Raw genomic sequence first — 22445 nt, 5'->3', positions numbered from 1 at the left:
CCTTCTCTCCTTCCCACTCACCAACCAACTTTCTTTTATCTGCCCTCCTGCCCAGTCTTTATTTAGCATTTGTTTACTTCATTTATTACTTATTTACTTTGTTCTGCACAGTGGGGATCTGAAGGCGCTTACATCATTCTTCTCTCCTCATTTTTATCCTCACAGCTGCCCTGTGAGGTAGATTTGGCCGAGAGAGAATGACTGGCCCAAGGTTAGCCCATAAGCTTCCCTGACAGAGTGAGGATCAGACCCAGGATCTCCCAGTTCTGAGTCTAACCACTACAGCACACTGGCTCGCAGCTTTCCTTTCTTCCCCATGGCTGCCTCTTCCTGGGAAATGTCTGGCCAAGTTGCAGAAGCCATGTGGTAGCAAGTCACTCAGGTGAACTGTTTAGTGGCCACTCCAGCAGAATGGACTAGGAGGCCAACATTTTCCTGGAAAAAGCCCTCCCCCTGCCTTTTACTGATGGGGAGTTTGAAGGATGGCACTATTGTTCTGGTTGTCCATTTCTTAAAGGTACATGCCCTACTACTATTCGGGGAGGAGGGTTAACCCCCTAGTGTATTTATATATTAGATCTCAGATACTTCTGCAAACCTGTAGCTTTTCTCGGGTTTCTAGAAAGATCTGCCTTTTCTGTTCATGGCTCTGTCTCTGTATTTAAGTATCCATAGGTGGGGTCATATGGAGAATTTGACACATTGATCTGAATGTGTTTTTTCTACTGATGTTACTTCAATAGTAAGATATCAAGAATATCAGTTATAGGGTTTTAATAGCATGTTATTTGATATGTGTGAGAGATGATAGACTTCAATATATGCTTCTGTGCATGATAGGTTAAATGTTTCCCTTATCTGCACAGGAAAAGGTTAGTATGCCACTTAGTATGGTAAGTGAGTATCCTTTGCCAAATTCTGATCAAGAAAAAATACATTTTTGTGCTCAAATGATATAATCTAATGATTAGAATCTTGCAAAGTAGTCTGACATACGGTTGGGCACGTGTCTTCTGTGATCTCTTAAAATTAGTTTGAACCCAACAGACATTCTCTAATTTATAGTTCTTTTTTATCTCTGTTCCTTTGATCCATATTAATCATGACAGTTGTGCCCCTGACATACAGTAATTACATAAAAATAAATTCAATCTCCTCTGTTTTAGTCTCTGATTTTTCTCCTTTACTGACTGTTTTCATTTGGAACATGCAATAGGGTTTAGTGAGTCATTCTTACCAGTAACATTAGGTCAGCAAACTTATCGAAATGCACTTACGACTGATCTCTAGTTGGTGCCTGTTATTATGGTTATATATTGGGTTGGATCCAGCAATGGGTAAGTGGAAAGAAGATTTTACTTAGTGCAGTTCTGCTTTTGCTCGCAATAGTGCAATGACTTCACACATAGCACATTAATATAATTCTAAACAAAGTAACCGTGTTCATATGGAGCAATGGCATGTGCAACAAATGGTTCACTTGAATACTTTTAATTTGGTTTTGAAATGGTGTCATAAGCAGTGTTCCCTCTAAGCTGTGGAGTCTTGTGAGCAAAAATCCTACTTTGTGAGCTACTGGCATTAATGTTGTGAGCAAGTGATTTGGCTACTGCATAAATTAGTTTGCTCTGGAGCCATCCTTCCTGAGCTAAGACAAAAATATGTGAACTGGAGGCTAAAAAACTGTGAGCTAACTCACACTAACTCAGCTTAGAGGGAACACTGAATAAGTCTTGCACACAGAAAAATAATTTTACTTAAGGGCAAGCAGACAGCAGGGAGCAATTTTAGCACTTTCCTTGTACAAGAATTGTTGTGTACAATAATCTTCCATGGGATCCAGCTCATTGTTATGTGATCTCTACTATTCTGACTGGTAAGAAATTCTAGGTGTAGTGGTGCAAGTTTTAGTTTCCTTGATCTGAAATAGCACTGGTGTAGGGTTGCTTATCTCCAGGTAAGGTCTGGAATTACAACTGGTTTCCAGACTAAAGAGATCAGTTCCTCTGTAGAAAATGACTGCTTTGGAAGATGGATTCAGTGGGATCACTCCCCACTGAGGTCCTTTCCCACTCCAAACCTTGTCTTCCCCAGACTCTACCACCAAACTGCCAGGAATTACCCATAGGGTTGCCAACCTCCAGGTGGCACCTGGAGATCTCCCACTATTACAATTGATCTCCAGATGACCAAGATCAGTTCCCCTGGAGAAAATGGCTGCTTTGAAGGGTGGACTCTATAGCATTATACACTACTGAAGTCCCTCCCCGAACCCTGCCCTCCACAGCCCCCCCCAAGTTAGGGTTGCCAAGTCCTTTTTCTTCCGCGACGGGGGGATCCCGGACGGCGTCTTCCGTTTCCCCCTCAGATGGCTGTGGCCCCGCCCCCAGCGTGCCCGGCATCATCACGTCACCTCCGGCTGACATGCACGCCGGGGTGGGGTTTCCCCCGGGGCCCAATTCCGTGGCGGTGGAAATCGGGCCTCCAAAGCGGGGGGAAATCTGCCCCCCCAGGGGGACTTGGCAGCCCTACCCCAAGTCTCCAAGTATTTCCCAACCCAGAGCTGGCAACCCTAATTACTTACCCTGTAGATGGCAACCTGGGTTTTGGCCACTGTGTGAAACAGAGTGTTGGAGAGCCTATGGAACTCTTAGCCACTGTAAATAACCTATAACTTGTGGGGGGGGTGTTTTGGCTGTGGGTTGTTTGCCTTTATAAACCGGCCTGCAAGCCAGTAGTTCTTGTCTTGTTCTGAGCTGAAATAAAGTATGAGAGCTGAAATCACTAGTAAGTCTCAGTACTTTTCATTTACTACCACTGTTTCTCTAAGCGCATCTAGCAAAATTCACTGTATATACTCCCTGTTTATCAACTATTGCATAAGTATGTAGCAAAGCAGTCCATAGCCTGGCATAAAAAGACGGGGCATGTACCTGCAGGACAAAACTGTGTGGGCCAGAAGAGCTGCTTGATGTTTTTACTGGAAAAGTTCCTGTTGTTCAGTTTTAAAAGTGGCTTGTCTCTTCAGCAGAGGGAGTTGCTGCTATGAAAGCAGCAAACAAAACTCCAGCTGTGTGCACTGCACACATGTTCCTTTGATTCCTGGTTTTTGTGCTGTAATAAGTAACGTCAAAAATAAAATGTGTTGGACTTCTGGGGAGCATGGCAACCTGCTGTCTGTAAGCCGCCCTGAGCCCGTTCGCAGGGAGGGCAGGGTATAAATACAATTAATTATTTATTTAATTAATTAATTAAAAGGAGCACTTTTAAAGGCTCTAGTCCTATCTCGGTGTGGGCCGAACAATGCCAGGGAAGGAGGGAATTTATTTCTCTACCTCTCCCCGATGGGGGAGACTCAATTGACAGGTGAACCCATGGGGGGGCTTGATTTATCAGGTTTCCATGGGTATTCTGAAAATACCAAGGACAGCAGAGACACGGAGGGCTTTTTTCATGGTATATGGTTTTGTTTGAATATGCAGCAATTGCAAAATTAACAACCTATTTGAGAAACAGGTCTATTACAAAATTTGAGGAGAGACGGAGTGTGTATTATTTGTACTATGCTAGCAGAAGACAAAGTTAGAATGAGAAGCAGTGTCATAATTTAAAGTTTTAAGTGTGTGTTCCTTGAAATGTTTGGTAAGTTGCAGAAGAACAAGGGGGGTGGTGAAAGAGGTGATTGCATGGTGACTGAAAGTGAAGTGGACAGAGAGAAGGCAGAAGTTATTGGGCTGTCAGCAGTTAATAGTCAGCTGTGGTCTCTCAGCAGTCTACAGAGTCTGAAAAAGCAGCCTTCTGATTAGAATCGCATATTAGTGCTGTGAAAAGCATTAAGATTCTAAACAAGAAAGTAGAATACTTATAGAGGACATATTAGGGGCTAGAGAGAGTCAATTCCTAATATTGTCAATGTATTATAAGGGTGTGAGAGTCATAAGCTGACAGAAACCTGAGTTAAAAAGGGAAATATTAAACTGAAAAAAAATAAAATAAAGATTGGTCAAGGTACATTCTGAAGAGAAAGGAGGATTTGAGAGTGAGGAGTGTTTGTGAAGTGAGTGTGACACCTCAGTCAGAAGTTATTTACATACACTGCTTTATTTACTGAAGAGGTAGGTTACAAAACATCTTGAAACCAGTATGTTTCTTGTACAAATAAAGTTTTATTTTGTTTATTGTTAACCCAAAGTCATACGCTATTTAAATACTAAAGTCTCATCCTCAGGACCACATAGTCCAATGAAGGAGCCTTAGAGCTGGACATAATACTAAGAAAAAAGTTGAATCATAAGATTTGGAATTACATAATCAGAAATAGAGACACAACAAGAAAGTTAAAGGCACACCGTACCTAACCACATGAATAAAAGAGAGTACTTGTGACAAGCTGTCTAAAATATTATATACAAACGTATGGTAATGAAATAGAGGTAGAATTAAAATCTGTTTTAAATGTAATATCTTGAATACAAATGGGTTCTTGATATGAGATATATAATAGACCTTCCTTTGCATCTTGATATATTACTTATCAGGTGAAGGCTCTAATAAATGTGTAGAAGTGGTGAAAATATGTAATATTGAATATGTAGTAATGATGAAATTAATGATGTAGTCAAAATAGATTAGTTATGAAGTTTGAAACTTAAACTTAAAATACTGAATAAAACCATACCCCAACAGAAGTAAGAACTATTGTATTTTATAGATAATACTAGGGGTGTGCATTCGGTATATAGCAAGGTGAATAAATACCTGAAAAATACAGAGATTTGTATTTTTGGTTACCAAAGTAGCCCCACCTGAATAAAAGCCAGTATTCTTCGTAGGCATCTGAAGGGAAGGGTTTTAACCTCTCCCCTCCTGGAGTCAGACCACAACTGCGGCACAACTTCAGAGAGAAGGAAAGGGTGATTAAACTTTAACCCCCCTCCCTCCCCTCTCAGAGTTGGACTGCAGCTGCAGTGCGACTCCAGACAGAAGGGAAGGGGGTTAAAGTTTAAACCCTCTCCCTCCCCTCCCAGAGTCAGGCCACAGCTGCGGCATGACTCCAGAGAGAAGGGAAAGGGGGTTAAAGTTTGAACCCCTTCACCTGCCAAGTCAGCTCTGCACAATTCAGCAAGTGAAATTCTCCATTATACCCTATGGGGATAGGCCCCATAAGATATAATGGAGCCAAATACCAGTACAATACAGGGGTGTGCAGGAAAAAAAAAATTGGGGTTTTTTTTGGATTTGGGTATAATATAGCTGAATTTTTTCAGGATTCCCAAATATACCCAAATACTAATGCTGGTATTATTGGTCCATTATATCATATGGGGCCATTGTAGTCAATGGCAAAGCTCTTCTAACAAGTATTCAGGGGGATGGGGGAGGGGGTTTGAGTAGAGGCACAAAATTTGCACTGTAGCTGCCGGAGCCACTCCCCCAAATGACCCCTCATGTTTGGAAAAGATTGGACCAGGGGGTCAGTAAAACCTCCCCCCCAAAAACCCAAGAAGCCCAGAAAACACAATACAAGGAACTTAAAAAATTGAAACTGCAAAAAGGCAACAGAACCACAAAGCACAAGAACCAAAAACAGAGAGCCTAGGCCCCAGGCACAAGAACTAGTCAGTGAACCCTCCATCCCCCAAAGCCCCAACAAGCCAAAAAATAAAATATCAAGCACAGTAAAAAAAAAATTAAATTGCAAAAACAACAGGCTGGCAACAAAACCACAAACCAGAAGAACCCTCCCCCCCTAAAAAAACAACAACCCAGGAAGAGGCCTGAGAGGCCCTAGAGGACTACCCCACCACCACCACACCAACCCCAGGCCCCAAACCCACAACAAAATAAAAGTTTTTAAAAAGTGGCCCTAATATAATTCAAACCAGTGATGTCTTCTTCTCTTCAGTGTTCTTCTGTTGTCTAGATCCGAAGTAGTCCTCAGCAGCAACAGGAAAGCAGGCTCAGAGCAGTGGCTGAAGCAGAAACCAGCCACACAGTCTCCAACCCAGGCTCTCTCTCAGCAGCAGGAGCAGGACTGGAGTCAGCCAGCCAGAGACCCCTGCTTTTATGCTCTCTGGGCATACAGAGAAAGATTTCAAAAAGTAACAAACTTCTGTGATTGGCCAGGGAGCAGTATGCCAAACCCTACTGGCCAGTGCTTATCCCCTGTGAAAGGAGCAAGCTAGTAGTTGGGCTTCAACAAATGAAGCCAGCAGCAACAACAACCTTGCAAAAAGTTGCAAGCTACAATAGCATTTGCTAATGCATTCCAGTGATTAGCTGTCTGCAAGGTCCCTCTTCCCCCTTCCTCCTGGAAACCAGAGCAAAAGGCAGGAAAGAGGCAAAAATGGCGGGAAAAACAAGGTCACTAGAGCCCTTATTCAGCATTCCCGAAAGAAGCTGGGAAAAAGCCAATATTTTTTGGCATTCATTTTTCGGCAGCCAAATCAGCTCAGGGAAGCTGATTCAATATCCCCAAAACCTGAAAAATACCAAAAAGGTTTTTTTGGGGGGGGGGGGTTGGGTCGGCTATACCAAATGCACACCCCTAGTACAATATTGCTTCTGGTATTTGGGGGATATTTGGGAATACGAAATGTTTTTGGGTCCCAAACACCTGCATCCGAATAGACCCGATTTTTTTTTCTTGCACACACCTAAATAATACTCTAAAAATTATAATGAAGGTTATGTGAGGGAAAATATTTTCTGTCATATATATTTTGTACTACATGATTGTCCTTGATAAATGCAATTATATTGTATAACCCCTTTTTTTCTTTCCTTTTTCTTTTCTGTATCCCCAATGTCTTCCAACATTTTAAAAAAAATGTCTTATGCAGGGCTATACAACAATAGAGCAGTGAATCTAACAATGCAAGATGGGTCTCTTGAAGCTTAGAGTTTTCTGATGTCTCAAAATATCTTTTATAGTTCGAGATCGTGTACGATCAAAACTGGAAAGAGATATCTTGGCAGAAGTGAATCATCCTTTCATTGTAAAACTTCATTATGGTAAGACCCTGCTATGTTAATTCATGGACATTCTAATTTTTATTAGTTTTAGCTTTAACTTTCTACCATTACAAAAGGGGTTTGTATATCAACAAAATTTCAAAGCTTCAAAGAATACATGAGTCAAAGATATCATCCTTATGCTTATGACTCCCAAACATAATAAACAAGGCATAATGATGATGTCTGACATTGTTTTCTTTGAAGGATTGTACTTCGGTTGTTACACAACCTCTCTGTTAATTTCTAAAAGTTAATTCATATTAATCTATGGACATATTAAGCTGTATCTATCAGAACACTATCTTGCTCTTCAAATTCATTATCTGTGGGTTCGCTTAACATATTTATTCCAGTGTTAATTATTGTTACATTTGTCTCAGAACCATGGACCACTGTTCTTCAGGACTGGCTAGCCAAGATGGGGGCACTTCATTGTTCTGTTCTTTGTCTGACTGATACCAAATGTAGTACTGGGGAAAAGCTGCTTGACCCTGTGGTACTATTGGTATGAGCAGAGTTCCCTCTAAGCTGTGCTAGGGGGTGCTGGTGCACAAAATTTTAGGTGGCAGCTCAGGGATTTTAGCTTCAGCTCACAAGTAAACTGAGAAGGCATTTTCCCCTCCATTGGAAACAAGGGAGGATGGGGCACCTCCTTCTGGGGCTCATAGTATTGGTCCCCCTGGCCCAATCTTTTTGAAACTTTGGGGGGAGGGGGAGGAGAGGCACCAGAAGCCATGCTGCGAATTTGATGCATCTACCTCAAAAAACAGCCCCTCAAGCCCTGGATTGATTTTCCTTTATAGCCTATAGGCCCAATGACTATAATGGTCCCCATAGGCTATAATGGAGCTTGAAAAAAATGATTATTATTTTTTTGCATACCCTATTATACTGTTCAATGTGATTTGTAAGCTGCCTTGAGTCACAGGGAGAAGTGGGATGTAAATATTTGAAGAAATAAGTAGTTTGGGCAAGTTGATAACATTTAAGCCAGTTTGGTGTAGTGGTTAAGTGCATGGACTCTAATCTGAGAGAACCGGGTTTGACTCCCCACTCCTTCACTTGCAGCTGCTGGATGACCTTGGGCAAGCCATAGTTCTGTCAGAGGTGTTCTTGAAAAAGAGCAGTTTCCGTCAGAGCTCTCTCAGCCCCACCTACCTCACTGGGTGTCTGTTGTGGGGAGGGGAAGGGAAAGGAGTTAGTAAGTTGCTCTGAGACTCTGAGTGAAGGGCAGGGTATAAATCCAATCTCTTCTTCTTAAGCATCTTTCTGTTTGTTAGGTTAGGCAGGGTTCTGACAGTGATTGTTCCACCTCTGTTATACTTGACCTGTAATTTGTCATATTTCACTAAAAAAAACCCAAAAGTAGACTGCAAACACCTCCCCCCAAGTGGTGGTATGTTTTCTAAGGCTCAGCACAGAGTGGAAGTCCAAGGCTAAGGCTACCAATATAGTAGACTGGGGTGGGCAGACCTGTTCTCTGGAGGCCAGATCTACCAATATAGTGGGACTGGGTGGGTAAACCTGTTCTTGGGAGGCCAGGTCTACCAATATTGTGGAAAGGGGCAGGTAACTTGTTCTCCAGAGGTCAGGTCTACCAATAAATTGGAAAGGGGCAGGTAGACATGTTCTCCAGAGGCCTGGATTCTGTTTTCTTTTATAATGTTTAAATTCTTAAAATATAGTTTAAATACAGTTTAAAAGTTTATGGAAATAATCTTGTAAAAACTAATTTAGGCAATAGTCACATGTAGACTTGCTCATAACTTTAATGTTATTAGCTTTTTTCGCTCACAAGGTAGAATTTTTGCTCACAACATTGTGGAGCTTAACAGGAACATTGAAGCTGTGAAGCTCCACATCCTGCATGCTGCTTACCACCTACATGAAACTGCTGGGAGAATTATCCTAATGGCACTAAACTTCTTGTTTTCAGCAAAGTGAGAGTGTAGCTAAACATTCCTCATGCCGGCACAACCTTAAACTTCGGGGCTTTGCAGAACAACTGAACACTAATAAAGATTTAGGGAGTTTATAACAGAATGGTTGGGAATGGAGCAGGGATTTGAACCTCTGTCTCTCCATTCCTAGTCCAGTCGTCTGCTGCACTGGCTCCTAGTGTTATATTAATCTTCAGGTAACAAGAAAAGAATAACCTTTTCAGAGAATGGTACAGTGTGGGTGAAAAAAATTAGTTGTGATCCTCATTATTAAAAATGCAGCATTACCATCTTTTTCTATTGCAGCATTTCAAACAGAAGGAAAGTTATATCTTATATTAGATTTCCTACGAGGAGGAGACCTTTTCACCAGACTTTCCAAAGAGGTAAATCCACTAGTTTCATGAACTGTGTGTGAAAAACAAACCAATGTAATAAAATATGTAATCTAGATTGTGAGCCCTTTAGGAACATAAATGCATCTGAAAAACTGCTATAAGCCTTTCTCTGAACCTGTGGGACTTGAGCAGGATGTAAATCAAATAAATAGCACTTATCTTATGGTTTCCCTTAAGTTTATTATGTGCAAAGCTGGCAGTCCATGCTTCCATAAACCATACTGAAAGCCATAGGCGTAATCTTCGTGGGGGCGGCGGGGCTTCAGCCCCCGCCGAAATTTTCAGGAAAGTGCTCAGCCTCCCCCGGGAGTCACCCTTGCTCCTAGCACAGCAATGCCTCTGGCCCAGCCCCAGCCCCCCCCCGGGAAATTGGAAAGTCTACACCCTTGCTGAAAGCATTCACTGGTATTTTATTTTTTATCTGAAACATTTTTAAACCCTGCTTTTAAAAATACTTTAAAATTAATATCAGAGGTTACAAACATATCAAAATCTAATCTTGTTTATGTGCTAAAGATAAGTAACACAGAAAAGAAACACAGTGATAAACCTATTTTTATAAAAGCAATATGAACAGTGACAACACAAAATACTAACTAGAGATGCACTGATAATGGTATCTGACCCTCACTGGCCATATTATTACACTTTCTTATTCTGAGTAATCAGTTTGTGTAAAGAGACATGAAAGATTTATGGTGGGCATGATGAATAAGCATTACAAAAGTACGGAAGCAAGCACAGAGTCTAGTAATACTAGTCCCAAAAGCAACATCAGGTCCCTGAGTACCAAAACCTCCTTTTCTTTGAGCTCTCCTTGCACACATTCCCTATAATCAGGCTGGAAAAATCAGTTTCAGCATCCTCTGACACTGCAGGTCATTTTTTCTACAGGTGGTTTGCTGTCAAAACAGACTGGGTGATCTCTGGCACTAATTAATGATTGCTCATGCCACACAGAAAGAAGTCTATCTATTTACTTTGTACAACAAAACATCATGACTATATCAATATAATCATCTAAGACAGAACGATACAGAATGGTCTTCCTTTGTGACATAAGATAATTAATAGGAGGAGACAATAAAGTAGAATTCCTTCATATGTGTATTTTTCATGGATAAATGAAATATATGATCTGGGAAGTCATCAATGTAATACAGCAAGCAAGAATTTCGGAAGGCAGGAAGGCAGGGAAGGAGCTGGTTAATTGTTAGTAATTGTTTGGTTTTGGATTGGGGGGAGTTTGCTTTGTACAATTATTGGTATGTAGTTTTTTTTAATTGGAACTATATTTTATGGAGGTTTTTAATTGTTTCAACATGTTAGCTGCTTTGAAAATTAGTTTTTCATATGGAGAACTCCGCGACTTCCGGTTTATGGTGACACGCTGAGCAGACTCATCTCCCAGACTTCCCGGGGATGAAATCTGTGCACCAGCAGAAAGGAGGGGGGGGCAACATCTCGCTACCCCTCGGAGCCTGGTTGAAAGGCTCCTAGCCATGGGACTTTTGAGAGGTGGCCTCTTTGCCAGCGTGATACTGGGGAATCAAGGCGCTTCTCCGTCCTGACGGTCCTCCTGCTGTGTGTCCGTATGGAACTAGTGACGCTGACTGGGACAAGTGCTGGAGATCGAGCGATTTAAATGGAACTACAGCGAGGTCACAAGACCGACTATGAACTTTGAGTCAGATTAGAGCGCAATCTACATTTTAAAAGGAAAGTTCCCACCCCAAGGACTAGGAAAGAAAGCGAGCGGGGGAGGGGCCCCCTCCATGTGCATGAATTTAAATGCGAGACCTGAGGGGGGAGCAGAAGCAAAAATGCTGAAATCTGTTGAGAGAGATTTACCAGGGCGTGGATGAGCATATGAGCGTATATTCAGAGACTTTAGCAAATCTTTGGAAAGTAAACAATCCATAAAGATGGCGAGGAAGAGGACTGAGAAAGAAAAACTTTTAAAAGTGAAAGTAGATGGGAGCCCTCGTCCGGAAGCAAGCACCAAGCTGGCTAAAATGTTGGCAGAATCCCTGCGCCCCCTGCTGGACCAGATGACTAATCTCAAGGAACAGTTGTCAATGATGAACCAAAGCATCACTACTCAGCAGCTTCAACTGAATGAAACTCTTAAAATCATGGAGCAAACAGCTGAGAAAGTGAAAGAAGTTGATGCCACTACCCAAAAGGTGAAGAAAAAGGTGCAAAGGTTGGAAAAGAAACACATTTCTTCAGCAGAACAACTTTTACAGCTACAAATGGAGAAGGCAAACTTGGTCCTTCGATTCCAAGGTGTCCCAGAATTCAAAGGAGAGAATCTGAAGCAAGTGATGAGTGATGCATTAGCCCTAGTGACAGATTTGAAGGCGGAGTATCTCCTGAGCGAAATGGATGTGGCCTATAGGTCCTATTCCGTATACATAAAGAAGAATAATCTGCCTGGGGAAATAGTAATCAGATTCTCGAAGAGGCACATGGGGGATTCTATCCTGAGAGTGACGGCGGGACACCCTTGAAAACTGGGGACAGTACCATCAGGATTCTGAAAGACATCCCATTTGAAATAAGACAAAGGAAAAAGAAATATAAAGATTTAATTATTTTTCTTCAAACAAATGCAATTAGCTACCGGTGGTTATATCCAGAGGGTGTAACCTTCAAACTTCAGGATAAAAAAGAAAAGATTGACTCAGTTTCCAAAGCACGGGACTTTTTGAGAATCCAGTTGGGTGAGCCAGAGGAGGTGGATAAAGAGGAGAAGGACAGTAAGTCCAGTGGCGAGCTGGACTCGGGGTCTTCTGGAGAGGACTCTCTTTCTGAAAAAGGGGCAGCCGCCCCTAAAAGTCCATATAAACTGAGGAAAAGACAAGAAAAGAAAAAATGAAGGCTGAAGGACTCTGAATTGTGCCTTTGAAAATATGGTTTTTAATAATGGGATGCTCTGGGGTTTCTCTCTAACAGTTAAATCTAAGTGTTAAAAATATTTTAGCATGTTTTAATGATCTTCTTCTCTTGGGTTTTTAGTCAGTAGTGGTTACCTTTACTTTCTCCTTAATTGTAGTTCCCTTCCCTTATTTCTTTGTTCTTTGTAGTCTAATTAAAAAAGCAATAAAAAATCCCCTCTGGGTGGTTAATAATAATAATAATAATAATAATAATACCTTCAAAATGGCTAATAATAATAATAATAATAATAATAATAATAATAATAAAACTTATTTACCTCTGATTGGATTGCCTGAAACCTGGATGAAAAGGGGAATTTTCTTCCTGTTAGCCTAAGGGGCTGTAATCCATCAGCCCTATGAACAGGCAGGAAAGAGACCATCTTCTTGCATCTGAAACCATTTTATTTATTTGTTTGTTTATTTACTTACTTGTTGGATTTATATCCCACCCTCCTTGCATAGCAGACTCATCCATCCATGCACACATTAGCAAAGCCACTGAATGTGGGCAATAATGTCAGGCTAGGTGTGTAGGAGCCAATGACTACCTGAAACACTGCCTGCAGCATCAGAAGTACATTCTCTTAACACTAACTTTAATCCTATTCTAAACTAAATCAACCTTAGAGATAAAGTACACATTATATGAGGCTCCATGACTCATATTAGAACACTTAATATTAAACACCCCAAACAATAAGACATGCATCCACAGGCAATTACTGTATCTTAAATGTAGCTGTTCAATATTAATGTTGTTATACTACAAATAGTGATATGGGTAAATGTTGGAGACCATGTTTTCATTAATTTTTTTCTGCTTCACGTTGAATTTTAAATGAATGGTCAATTTTGCAATTGTTAACAAATCCCAGATCTTAAAAATAATTCTTGTTCAGTAGGAATTTTTAACTCTTTCCAGTATTTGGCATATACAATCCTTGCTGCAGATACTGTGTATCGAATCAGTTCTTCTGCGGGAGTTGCATGCTTTCTGTAATTCAGTAGACAAAAATCTAGAGGGAGCTGTATTGCAAGGACATCATTAACAGTACTTTTAACTGTATTCCAAAACTTCATGGCTCTTGTGCACAACCATCACGTAAGACAAAACATTTCCTCTCTTTTGGTGGCAACAGTAAGACAGATGGTGATAACTTACAATGACATCCCACAAAGCTAAAAGAGTATTGATACTAAAATTATCATTCAACCAATTATCTTGTCTTGTTGATTTTCTCATTTTAAGTATTGATTTCAATGAAGTGTTAACATGGGATTGTTCTGTTTTTAAAAGAGAAGTTTTCAAAATGCAGTTGCTAAGGATGCAGTTTGGAGAAGTGTGTCCCCCAGATTTACAAGGCTAAACAGTTGTAGGAGATGGACATTTTAATCAGGAATATAGCCCTCTCCTTATTGTCCTTCCCCGTCAAATTGAAGCCCCAACAGCTGCATGTTAAAAAGTCATGGAGTTACAAATACTGGGTCCTCCGTAAGGAAGGGTGGTAGATGAGTTCTGATTTCTGGAAAGACCCATCACTGAGTCAGCCTCTGATGTGAAGAATGGTTATCAAAGGACCTGGTCACACGGGAGGATTTGCCACATGAGAGGGACGGATCGGGGGCGCATCAAGTGGCCGTGATCACACCGCAACATCTGGGAAGTGGCGCTCACCCGTCCCCGATGCAGCCCTACGGGGCAAAACTGCACATTAAAAAAACCCCTAAAAAACACTACTACCTACCTGAAAATCCACTGCAGGGATGGCCGTCTGATCGCCGGTGCGCCCATCTCTCCCTGCAGCATGCGAGGTCCTGCCAAAATGTGCATGCACACACATGCGCAGCAGGCTGGTCTCGCTCTCCAGTCCGTGGCTTCCTCCCGGCATCTGATCGTGCTGGGGAGGACCTGCGCGGTGGCTGGGGGGATCTGTCTGATCCTGCCGCTGCACGTCTCTTTTGGTGCGGCTCAAAAAAGCCGCACTTTGGCCATGCCTATTTCCCCCAGTGTGACCGGGGCCAAAGTACTATCTGCAGAGCCTGCTGCAAAAATATTCACGAGTAGCAGAATGAAGCTCACTGGCCATGTTTCAATCACAGCCACATCTTTATTTTAGCACTGGAATACATTTTAAACTGAAATATACCTTGACATCTGCTGGAGTGATAAATTGTGCTTGGTTTCTCCCTACTGAAATAGAAATTATTGACTTCCAAAATCATGAGATGATGATACCAAGGCTTAGCCTTATCATTGATTTTTGGTGCAAAAGTTTTTGCTTTGGCATAAAAACAAAATTCAGATGATTTTTGCTGTGCTGGACCTAACAAGAGGTAATTTTGTTGATGTTCAGATTTCACAAAACTAAACTTTTAGTTCCATACTTGACATCAACATTTTAATAGGTTTTAAGAAATGGTGAAAGAGCAAATGTTAAAATGGGCAATAAACATGAATAAGGAAGTTTTGATTGAAACCTGGGAATATTTGTGGAAAAATTCTATTAAGATATCGCCTTGTACTAATGTCAGAGAGAATTGTTATAAAATGATGTATAGGTGGTATATGACTCCGAAAAAAATTGCAAATATGAACCAGAATATGTCAAACAAATGTTGGAAATGTAAGAGTCATGAAGGCTCATTTTACCATATGTGGTGGACTTGTGAGAAAGCTGTAGACTATTGGTCAAAAGTCCACAAGGAAATGCAAAAAATACAAGAAGACACCAGAAATTCTGCTTTTGGGATTAAAAATGGAAGAAATCAATACGACTAAAAAGACCTTATTCTGGTACTTAATTACAACTGCGAGAATGATTTATGCACAATTTTGGAAAACAGAGAAAGTACTAGAAATTGAAGACTGGATACAAAAAGTTCTGTTCATGGCAGAAATGGATAAAATTACGAAAAAGTTGAATAACAAAGAAGATGACGTGTTTTTTGAAGAATGGAGTGACTTTAAAATATATCTGGAAAAGAACTGGGATGTGAAGCAAAATTTAATATGTTTAGAGCAATATTAAGCCAAATGATGTTATCTTAAGATTGTAATTATAAGAAAATGATATAACTGATGATGTAAAGTAATGTGGAGCAGGGGGGGAAGCATTGCGGGAAGCCACTGGAGGGAGGGGAGGAAATGGGAATGGGGTAGACAATGGAAAGGATGAAATGGTTTATTTCTATATGTTGAATTCCTAAGAAAAATAAAAATTTGTTTACCAAAAAAAAAACATTTTAATAGGTTTTAGATTACGCTTTGTTCCAGCCTTAACTCTTACCTTTCTTCATCCATACACATTCAAGCAGTGACTAATATCAGGGCAGTGCTGTTACTCTGTAACCCTGATATTTATTCCTTGGATCTGCCTCATTCTTTCTATGGCCTCCAAGGGCTGATCGAGATATTACCTGTGGCAGCTGCTGCTGAAAACCTTTGCCTCATGCATGTGATCCATACATTGGGGAGTCATGTTTAAATGCCTGTAGCAAAGGCTAATCCACAAACCATATGGCTGCATATGTAGGGCAGAGGTTTCAAGAGGCAGCCACAAGCAGAGATTATCGTGTAAATAAGCCTCTATTAATTGCTCTTGTACCCTTGAGTAGGAAAGTTAAGGCTGTCATGATGACCTGAGCCCACCAATACAAGGTGAATAAAGAACGTAAGATTGGTGTCATCCATTGCTAACAAAACAGTGTTCTTTCTCACACCTGCACACACAGCATTTCAGAGTCTGCTGGCTGGATAAATTGCAGCAACTGTTGAATTTTCCCCATAACAGCTGTGCCAACAGCAAGTGGCTGTAGCTGTTACCTCAGAGCAGATGGGCTTTTAAGGCTCTCCTGGGGAGTAATTTCCTTGACCGCTGGTGAACTGCCTCTCAGTTCTCTCCCTGTGGCTTTCAATGTAACTTGGGTCATAAAAGTGTTAAGGTGCAGTCATCCTACCACCCTCCACTGAACACACAAATATTATCTTTGTCTTTCTGTATGGAAAGTCACTGAGAAAGCGGCAGATTAAAAGTAATTTAAGATTTCTCAAAGTACTTTAAAAAGTAGAGCTCTGCTGGTTGCTGCCTCTTTCACAGATTTAGCCATGAGAAGAGCAAAAGAGATCCACATTTGTTAATGTGCAGAAGATTAATCCTTGATAAACATAAAACTGGGCAAGTGGATGTTATATCACTGAAGCACAGAAATAACAGCTTTGCTATTATGAAATGCAAGCTGACAAAGATATGTCCCTTTTTTGTCATGACTTTGACATTTTTCCTGCTAGTTGTTCTCCGAAGAAGATTGTTTTGGTGTTTGGTAGACTACGGCCCCGGTCACACGGGAGGTTTTGGCCCGCAAGAGGGACGAATCGGGGGCGCAGCAACAGGCTCGATCACACTGCAACATCTGGGAAGCGGCACCCGTCCCCGATCCGTCCCTTCAGGCCAAAAACACACATTTAAAAAACCCCTAGGAAATAGTCGCACCAACCCGAAATGCTGCAGCAAGCGTGGCCGTGGGATCGCCGGCGCGCCCGTCTTCAGGAGTATTTGAGGCTCCCGGCCGAACTGCGCATGCGCACAAATGTGCAGCCGGCTACCTCGCTCTCCCTTCCGTGGCTTCCCCCCTGGCATCTGATCGTGCCGGGGAGCAACTGTGCGGCGGCTCGGGATCTGTCTGATCCCGCCGCCGCATGTCTCTTTTGTTGCGGCTCTAAAAAGCCGCACTTTGGCCATGTCAATTTCCATTGTGTGACCGGAGCCAAAGATTGCAGGTAGATGCCTCGGTCCACAGAAGAATCCAAAAGCCAAGGTAACACAAAATACTGTGCAAGGTTTTAAGTTCTCCAGAACACTTCAGCAGACGTGATATTTAAAACATCCCAAAAGCCCCACCCAGTACCTCCTAAACTCTTTAAGTCTACAGGTATACAGATGAGAGGCCTTATGATCAGGACCCGAAGCATTAGTTTTTCTGCCTTCCCTCCCCCACTTTTTGTGTATGTCTTCTTTGTGGGTGTATTGATTGCTAAACTCAAGTTGGGGGCTTGAGATCTCCTGGAATTACAATTGATCTCCAGACTACACAGATCAGTTCCCCAAGAGAAAATGGCTGCTTTGGAGGGTGGACTCTGTGGCATTATACCCAGCTGAAGTCTCTCGTCTCCCCAAACATTGCCCGCCCCAGGCTCCACTCCCAAAATCTCCAGGAATTTTGCAACCTGGGGCTGGAAACACTACAAATGTAATTGGATCTCACTTCCAGTTCTTTGGTTTTGGAGGAAATAAACTGTTAACTTCCTTTCTATGTAGATAATAATTTGCAAGTGTGTTGTGTTTGTTGAGCCAATGTATCATCATTTCCAGTAGAAAAATCAAGAAAAACAAATAAGCCCACATTCTTACATTAAATAATTTAGTTTTCTGTTTTGTTTTTTTTTGTTTTCCTTAGGTAATGTTTACAGAAGAAGATGTTAAGTTCTACTTAGCTGAGCTGGCCTTGGCTTTAGATCATCTCCATGGTCTTGGTATAATTTACAGGGATTTGAAACCAGAAAAGTAAGTTTGTGAAGACATACACATGCGACGCTTTTAAATTAGATACCCATGACAGCCTCTACCAATTTCCTCACACAGTTGATGTCCTAAATCATATAAAATCTCATTTATTGGAATGTCTTGGGGAGCATCTTCGAAGGTTCAGATAATGAGAAACCCTGGGCACAGTAGGGGGCAGGGGAGGGGTACGAGAGAGCCAGCGTGCTGAACTGGGATGTATGTATTTCGAAATAAATATTTTTAGCCTGCCTTTCCAGATTAGTTTAAAGGATTACAAACAGGAGACAATAAAAAAGGTCCTGACCTTACTATCCTACCAAACTGTCTTCTTGCTGCCCCCTTCCAGGTCTTCTTCTTTTCTGTGCACACCAGACATTGTCTTTTCCAACATTCAGTAGGTCAGACTAAGGTATAGGATGGTTGTCATTGTTATAGATATTGATGTCACAACAGTTCAGCTGGAGTACATAGAGATGGGGGGGGGAGTATAGACAGGACAGAGCTTGCTCCTTCAGACCAGCACGGCACGGAGCAAAGTGCTTCAAACCTTGGGATGCAGGGAGTGCTTAACATGGCTGAGGTCTAGGAGGATATGCCCTTGTAGTCCCCTCTGTTCACTGCACAGAGTTTGTGAGGCCAGAGGGGACTGTAATGTGATAAACTCAGGGGGAGGGACATTGTTTGGACATCAGCATTCACAGACTATTAGGACTGATCGACACCTGTGTGAAAGATGCAGCCTCCTTTCCTCGGGGTTCAAAGACAGGACAGAAATTATTAGTCACATTACAGCTTATTATGATAGCTGTGTCACCCTGTTTAAAATTTAAACCCCAACCTGTTGTGTCATGGCATCTGTGGCAGAACAGTCCTACTCTGGCCTGCAGGCCCCGTTCCACCCCATCCTCCTGGGTTTTCCCAACACCTGGAGGAGCTTTTCTCCCTCTCAGCTCAACTACTGCCACCACCTGAACTTTGTAGGAATCACCCACTGGGAGGGTCAGGACTCCCAGCTTACTTTCCACGTTTTGAGGCCTTGCCTCTGTGTCTCCCACTACCCAGAATCTGGTTACTATGCTGCCTTCTGCAACACTAGGGGGGTAATCGCTTGCCTGCTGACTGCCTTCCCCTTCCTCCTGGTGCTCCTTTTAGCTGCCCTGAGCCTGCCTCGGCAGGGAGGGTGGGGTATAAATAGAATGAATGAATGAATGAATGAATGAATGAATGAATGAATGCATGAATGAACTGCTGCCTGCATATGCCTGCAGAGCTGATTTTCGATAGCTCATAGCCTGTAAAAGGGTTCACTGAGACAAAATAAAACAGAAGTCCAGTGGCACCTTAAAGACTAACAACATTTATTATAGAACAAAGTTTGAGTCCAGTGGCACCTTTAAGACCAACAAAGTTTTATTCAAGGTATGAGCTTTAATGTGCATGCGCACTTCCTCTGTGTCTGAGGAAGTGCATGTGCATACGAAAGCACATCCCTTGAATAAAACTCTGTTGTACTTAAAGGTGCCACTGGACTCAAACTTTGTTCTGCTGCTTCAGACCAGCACAGCTACCCACCTGGATCCATCAACATTTACTGCAGCGCAGCATGAGCTTTTTGTGAGTCAGAACTCAGGACTTTAGATGTGCACTGAGACAACATGACATTCTAGGACTTTAAAAAAGTGAAAGAGAAATGACAGAGCCTTCCATACTATCTCTGGAAGTCAGGTCCATAAGATAGGTGCTATATTAGAGGCAGCACAGGAATGGGCAGAGGAGGCAAGAGAAAACAAGAGAAGATCCATCATTACTTAACAATAGTTGTGAAGAATGTCAGAATTCATTGTTCATTTATGCTTGGAAACAATCTGTTCCCAGCCTACAAAACATCATGTCCTTTCAAATTGTGTTTCATTGGAAAACAGTAATCTTGGATTGGGGAGAATTGCATACACATTTTTTTTTCTGTCCTTTCCTGCTGGATGAAATGTGAAGAATAGGCTCCATGAGGCTGGCCTGAGAGGGAAATGATGGATCAACAGATATACTTGTCCTATGATACTGCTTCTTAGTATTTCCTGCAACAGTGCTCTGATTTCAGGAGCGAACTCTACAGAGATATTGACCTGCCAGCTGCTGAATGCCAGCACTCTGGTTGTCTTGTTGCTGGTGCTTGGGAGTGTGCAGCTAAGAATTGCAGGATGTGCTCCCTTAGCACTTATGAGTTAGAGAAAATAATGTCAGTTTCAGAGAATTAGAGAAAATGGTAGGTACTGTACAGGCCCCTACCCAAGCAACACACATTCCTAGGACTAGCCCTGCCTGAGACTTCATTATAACCTTGGTGAGTTTCATGGCAAACCAATGCCCAGCCAGCGTTGGTAGAAATTTACCTGGAGTAGAACTGAGCCAAAACAGTCCTTATAAATTTGTTTACATTTCCTTTTATTGTCAAGAAGCACTTTATTTTATTTATTTATTTATTTATGACATTTTTACCCCACCCTCCCTGCAAGCGGGCTCAGGGCAGCTTACAAGGGGCGGAGCCCACATAAAACATAGTAAAAGCAATAAAACCTTAAATAACACAGATAAAAATAAAGTGCTCCATGAAGACAAGATGGTCCCCGAATAAATCTCTTGATGGTAACAGTCAGCTCTTTGGGGGTGATCTTATCCTGTCGTTGGTCCCAAGTAAGTCCGGTGGTACCAGTGCCATGTGGTGCTATAAGTGGTCTTCCTGGGGCCATCCCTAGCCCCGTTGTTATCCACAGCGTTGGAGGTGGTGGCAGTGGCGGCCCCTATGCAAAAGCCTGGCGGAAGAGCTCCGTCTTGCAGGCCCTGTGGAACTACATAAGGTCCCACAGGGCCCTGATCTCCTCCGGGAGCTTGTTCCACCAGGTAGGGGCCGCCACCGAAAAGGATCTGACCCTGGTCACAGTGAGCCTTGCCTCCCGGGGGCCTGGAGTCACCAGGCGATGTTGTGTCCCCGACCAAAGTGCTCTTGGGGGTATATATGGGGAAAGGCGGTCCCTCAGGTAGGTCGAACCCTGGCCATGTAGGGCTTTAAAGGCAAACACCAGCACTTTGGAACTGATTCAGTATGCTATTGGCAGCCAGTGCAGCGCTTCCAGCCCAGGCCAGATGTGCTCCCACTTGGGGAGACCCAAAATAAGCCTGGCCGTCGCATTCTGCACCAGCTGCAGTCTCCGAATCTGCACCAAAGGCAGCCCCATGTAGAGAGCGTTACAGTAGTCTAGCCTTGAGGTGACCGTCGCATGGATCACTGTAGCCAGGTCGTCGCGGTCGAGAAAGGCTGCCAAACCAGCCTAAGATGATAAAATGCTGATCTGGCAGTGGCTGCCACCTGAGCCTCCATAGTCAGGGAGGAATCCAGGCGCACTCCCAAGCTCCTAACCGCTGACGTTGACACCAATGGCGCCCCATCGAAGGTCAGGAGAGGGATCCCTAACCCCGATCCATTCCGGCTCAGGCACAAGACCTCCGTCTTCACTGGGTTTAATTTCAGCCAGCTCAGCCTGAGCCACTCAGCCACTGCCTGTAATGCCTGGGTCAGATCTTCTGGGTCAGAGCCCGACTGGCCACCCAACATCAGATAGAGCTGGGTGTCATCTGCATATTGATGGCAACCCCGCCCATACCTCCTGACAATCTGGGCGAGGGGGTGCATATAGATGTTGAACAACATTGGGGAAAGCACTGCCCCCTGAGGCATCCCACACTCTAGTGGGTGCCTCCAGTACTGCTCCTCCCCTATCGCCACCCTCTGTCCCTGACCTTGGAGAAGGGAGGCAAGCCATTGAAGAGCGAGCCCCTGTATCCCCACGTTGGCGAGGCGGTGGGTCAGCAACTAGTGGTCAACCATATCGAACGCGGCCGACAGATCTAACAACAACAGTGCTGCCACACCACCTCGATCCAGATGCCTCCGGAGGTCGTCAGTAAGGGCAACCAGCACCATCTCTGTCCCATGACCCGAGCGAAAGCCAGACTGAAATGGATCAAGGACAGAAGCATCATCCAGAAAGCTCTGAAGCTGTGTCGCCTCTGCCCTCTCAATCAATTTGCCCAAATAGGGCAAATTGGACACTTCTATTTTTTCATTATCCCCTTGCAATACATTCATTTTTTGTTCGTCCTGATAATGGTGTGAAATGGCCTTGGAAGACTATTTCTTAGAGCTCTAGGGAATTGTGCAGTCTCCACACAAAAAACCCCACAGGGAACAATTTAGGTACATTCTCAATTATTGGCAAGATGAGGTCTGTCTTCTCCATGAACTTATCTGGCCAAATTCAGGTAAGGGCCCCAATCAGATGGAAGTCTTGAAGGTGTCTGAGGCATTTGATATAATCCTTATATTGACTCTGTTTAGATCTCTATATTTATTTTATTATTTATTTTATTTTCAGCCTGTCTTTCTCACTGAGATGCAATCATACAGCATAAAACACCCAATAAACAAATAGAACTAGGATTAATTTTTTTAAAAAAAATGCAAACAAAAACAATATAAGACACAGTTTTGCTAGCTCCTGTTTCCTGCTGCCACTCAGTGGCAGGAAT

At 42.6% G+C, this 22445-nt stretch overlaps 1 protein-coding gene across 1 annotated transcript in view; it reads left to right on the top strand.

Moving 5' to 3' along the window:
- The window catches only part of RPS6KA2 (ribosomal protein S6 kinase, 90kDa, polypeptide 2), a 244302-nt gene that overhangs the window by 116431 nt on the left and 105426 nt on the right, over nt 1–22445 (top strand). Inside the window, exons 4-6 of the mRNA XM_015428014.1 lie at nt 6934–7014; nt 9264–9343; nt 17755–17861. Coding sequence (XP_015283500.1) covers nt 6934–7014; nt 9264–9343; nt 17755–17861 — 268 coding nt within the window. The remainder of the gene's footprint in view (nt 1–6933; nt 7015–9263; nt 9344–17754; nt 17862–22445) is intronic.

Source organism: Gekko japonicus, unplaced genomic scaffold (genome assembly GCF_001447785.1).
Source record: "Gekko japonicus isolate JY-2015 unplaced genomic scaffold, Gekko_japonicus_V1.1 scaffold1020, whole genome shotgun sequence".
NCBI classification, from domain to species: Eukaryota; Metazoa; Chordata; class Lepidosauria; order Squamata; family Gekkonidae; genus Gekko; species Gekko japonicus.
The sequence above is the reverse complement of the archived record's forward strand: the minus strand, read 5'-3'. Positions and strand labels throughout refer to the sequence as shown.